This window comes from Arachis hypogaea, chromosome 9, assembly GCF_003086295.3.
Source record: "Arachis hypogaea cultivar Tifrunner chromosome 9, arahy.Tifrunner.gnm2.J5K5, whole genome shotgun sequence".
Lineage (NCBI taxonomy): Eukaryota > Viridiplantae > Streptophyta > Magnoliopsida > Fabales > Fabaceae > Arachis > Arachis hypogaea.
Genome location: NC_092044.1, coordinates 22,818,446 through 22,821,920, shown reverse-complemented (window position 1 = coordinate 22,821,920; position 3,475 = coordinate 22,818,446). Strand labels below are relative to the sequence as shown.

General features: G+C 47.5%; 1 protein-coding gene across 1 annotated transcript; it reads right to left on the bottom strand.

The window, feature by feature from the left end:
- Positions 1-1,419: 1,419 nt before the first annotated feature.
- LOC140175085 (protein MAIN-LIKE 1-like) lies at positions 1,420-3,235 on the bottom strand. The gene is made up of 5 exons (XM_072201999.1): positions 3,116-3,235; positions 2,357-2,494; positions 1,811-2,274; positions 1,547-1,634; positions 1,420-1,458 (listed from the first exon to the last, which is right to left on the bottom strand). The coding sequence occupies exons 1-5, from the start codon at positions 3,233-3,235 to the stop codon at positions 1,420-1,422; spliced, it is 849 nt and encodes a 282-aa protein (XP_072058100.1).
- Between the last annotated feature and the right edge of the window lie 240 nt (positions 3,236-3,475).

The following is a 3,475-nucleotide window of genomic DNA, read 5'->3' as shown; positions in this document are numbered from 1 at the left end:
GTCAGCACGTTACACCACAGCTGGGTCTGCTCGTTATCTCTGACAGGCATAACGGCATCAAGGTCGCCCTTGAGGCTCCCAACGGGGGCTGGCTACCTCCGGCTGCATATCGAGCTTTCTGCATTCGTCACGTAGTAGCGAATTTCGCCCTCACCTTCAAGAGTAAAGAAGCAAGGAGGCTTCTCGTGAACGCTGCCTATGCTAAAACGGAGGTCGAGTTCCATTACTGGTTTGATATTCTTCGCTCTGAGGATCCGGCGTGGAACCTGTGTCCTGTGACCTCTTCGGATCAGCGGCTCCTCATCCTCTATGTCATCCTCCTCCTCATCCTAGGGTGGCTGTACAACTCTGGTAGGATGGACATGTAACCGCTGATGGTGGTGTACCGCCCAGGGCAAAATGCTCAGTTTGAGGTACGGATGGAGGCTCATTCAGATCTACATCTAAATGTGCCTGTGACCTCGTCGTCTGACCCCCTCGATGACCAGCCTCATCCTCCTGCATGATGGCAGTGATCTCATCTAGAAAATGCTCCCCACCGTAGTCCGCATCAAGAGTATCACTGGCAAGAAAGTCTGAAAACATGGTACCCGGACTCACCCAAGGTGTACTCTCCTGAAGCGTCTGGTCGTGACCTGGGACACCGACGAAGTAATCTCCGAATGGCCCCTCTCCTATTCCAGCGTCAACAGGTGCCGAAGGATCTCCCATACCAGACCTATACAACTGTCCACCAGCTCCGCCGGCATCGGGTATAACAACCCCCTGAGCAACCCCTCCTGGAACGGCATCGTCACGAGGATCACCTCCAACGTGGTGGTCTGCAGGCCCTCTCCGTCTGCCCCCACGACCTCGTCGTCTACCTCGACCCCTACCTGTCTGGTCATCATCCTCTATAGCCTGGTCCAGCCACCTCCACTCCCGATCGCTACGTCGTGTCCTAACACGAGCTCTCCTGTCAATCTGACGCCTATCAGGTACATCATCGACTCAGTCCATGTCGGGAACTTTATCGACACCCCTCTGTGTCGCCTCCACTGGAATAGGAATGTCTCTAGGATCCCCCAAGTACATCTCTGGTGACAAGAACCTCTTTCTGTACTGATGCCACCAATCTAAGAAGTCATGTGAAGGACCCGGGTCGGCAACAACATCAAACCGAAGGACGTGGTCCGCACGTGTCCCCCAGTGAAGATGCCAGTGCTGCAGATGGTGCAGAAACCAACGATCACCCCCTCTACCGTCCTTCGACATCAAGAAGTCGATGTTCAGGGCGGGACGGGGACAAGCATGTACGCCTCCAAACTGAGGTAACACCCTATCAACCTGGTGCCACTCAACCACTGCAAAATATATCAGCGACGTCATAGAACGCCATAAAGCCGTATGACGAGGCTCCAACACCTCCGGATGGACAACCTAGAGGACGTCGGGTGTGCTATATGGCATCCATATAAACTGAAAATTTAAACACGAATACATTAGAAGAGAAATTTAGCTATAAATAAATTTACATTGACTAGGCAAATGTTTTATGCATACTTACATCCCTAGCCTGTAACATGTCGATCCTCAACCGAGTCATCTGCACCTGAGGTCCCTTCTCGCTAACGCCAGGATTGTAACCTGACCACCTGCAAAGGTCGTTATGATACGAAGTCAGAAATTAAGGTGATGAACTAGTATAAAATTTCAGGCGAGAACTTAAATTCATAGAATAAGTAAACATAATATAATGACATAGTCATACCTGGATGTCAGGGGCCAGCTAAACGTATCATACCCATCGGGCCGAAATCTAGGAAACTACCAAAAAATCCAAGACTGAAGTAACTGTAATGGCCCAGCTAATTTCACGACATGTCTGTTGGCCACTCGGCACATACATCGGTACAACCATGCAAGCGCCGCCGACCCCCAACTGTAGCCACCCATCTCCTCAAGCCTAGCCACGTACGGTAGCCATCTGATGTGAATATGATTGCCTGACTTGTCTGCAAACAGCTGCATGCCCAACAACATCATGATATAGGCACGGGCAAAGCGCCTAACTGTCGCCTCATCGGCCCCTTCGGGGCACTCTCCAAAGGTCTCCTGGAACCAGCTGCAGTTCACAGCAAACTTTTGAATTTGGCTCGGGGGAGGTAACACACCGAGTAACTCTTGGAACCACTGCCAAGCTGGCCGGCTACCCTGTATATATACGTGGAAATCCGTAAGACAACCGCTGACGTAATGTCCGTCCACTGGCAAACCCAACTGGTAGGCCACGTCCTGAAGTGTGATGGTACACTCCCCGAAAAGGCATGTGGAAAGTGTGGGTCTCTGGACGCCACCTTTCGACAAATGCACTCACATGCGGCTCGTCTAGTCGGAACCATCTGTCGTTCAGTCTCGCAAGATGGTATAATCCAGCCATCTGCAAGTACAGAACGTACCGCTCATCGAGTCGCATTCCCTGCTGGCGCTGCATACTCGATATGCAATGCCGGGGCTGCGTAATACACGGACCACATGATTAGAACAGATTCAAAAATCGGTTACAAATACAAACCAGGACATAAACAGCTAATAAACCGCTAACATAAACCATCAACAAAACCGCATGAAAAACCTCTTATATAAACCACTAGCAAAACCACTATAATAAAGCACTAGCAATACCACTTCAATAAACCATTAACGTAAACTAACAACAAAAACCACTAAACAAAACCATCAACAAAACCGCATAGAATCCCACGATACAAAACCGCATGCAATACCACTTATATAAACCACTAGCAATACCACTTCAATAAAACATTAACATATACTAACAACAAAAACCACTAAACAAAATCATCAACAAAACCGCATAGAACCCCACGATACAAAACCGCATGCAATACCACTTATATAAACCACTAACAATACCACTTCAATAAACCATTAACATATACTAACAACCAAAACCAATAAACAAAACCATCAACAAAACCACATAGAAAACCACTATACAAAACCGCATGCAATACCACTTATATAAACCACTAGCAATACAACTTCAATAAACCATTAACATATTCTAACAACAAAAACCACTAAACATATACCACTAACAAAAACCACTAACCTCGTCGTTGATCACCCCGGCGATATGAGCGACTCCATCCAAACGATACAGCCTTCCCGGATCGTCCCCCATCTCGTCAATATGCCTCTCGAGTTCTTGCCCGAACAGATTCTGGGTCATTTTATCTGGGATTTGGTGGGGTATGAGGAACGAAAACTAATTCGAATGAGCTTGGTTCGAACTCCTTATATAGGCAACTCACTAGTAATTCGAATCAACTTAATTCGAATTACTTCATGTCAACAACATTGAATAATTCGAATCAACTTGATTCGAACTCCCTAAACTCACGTTACCCTAGTAATTCGACTTAATATGATTCGAACTCCTTAATCTCAGGTTGCCCTAGTAATTCGAATC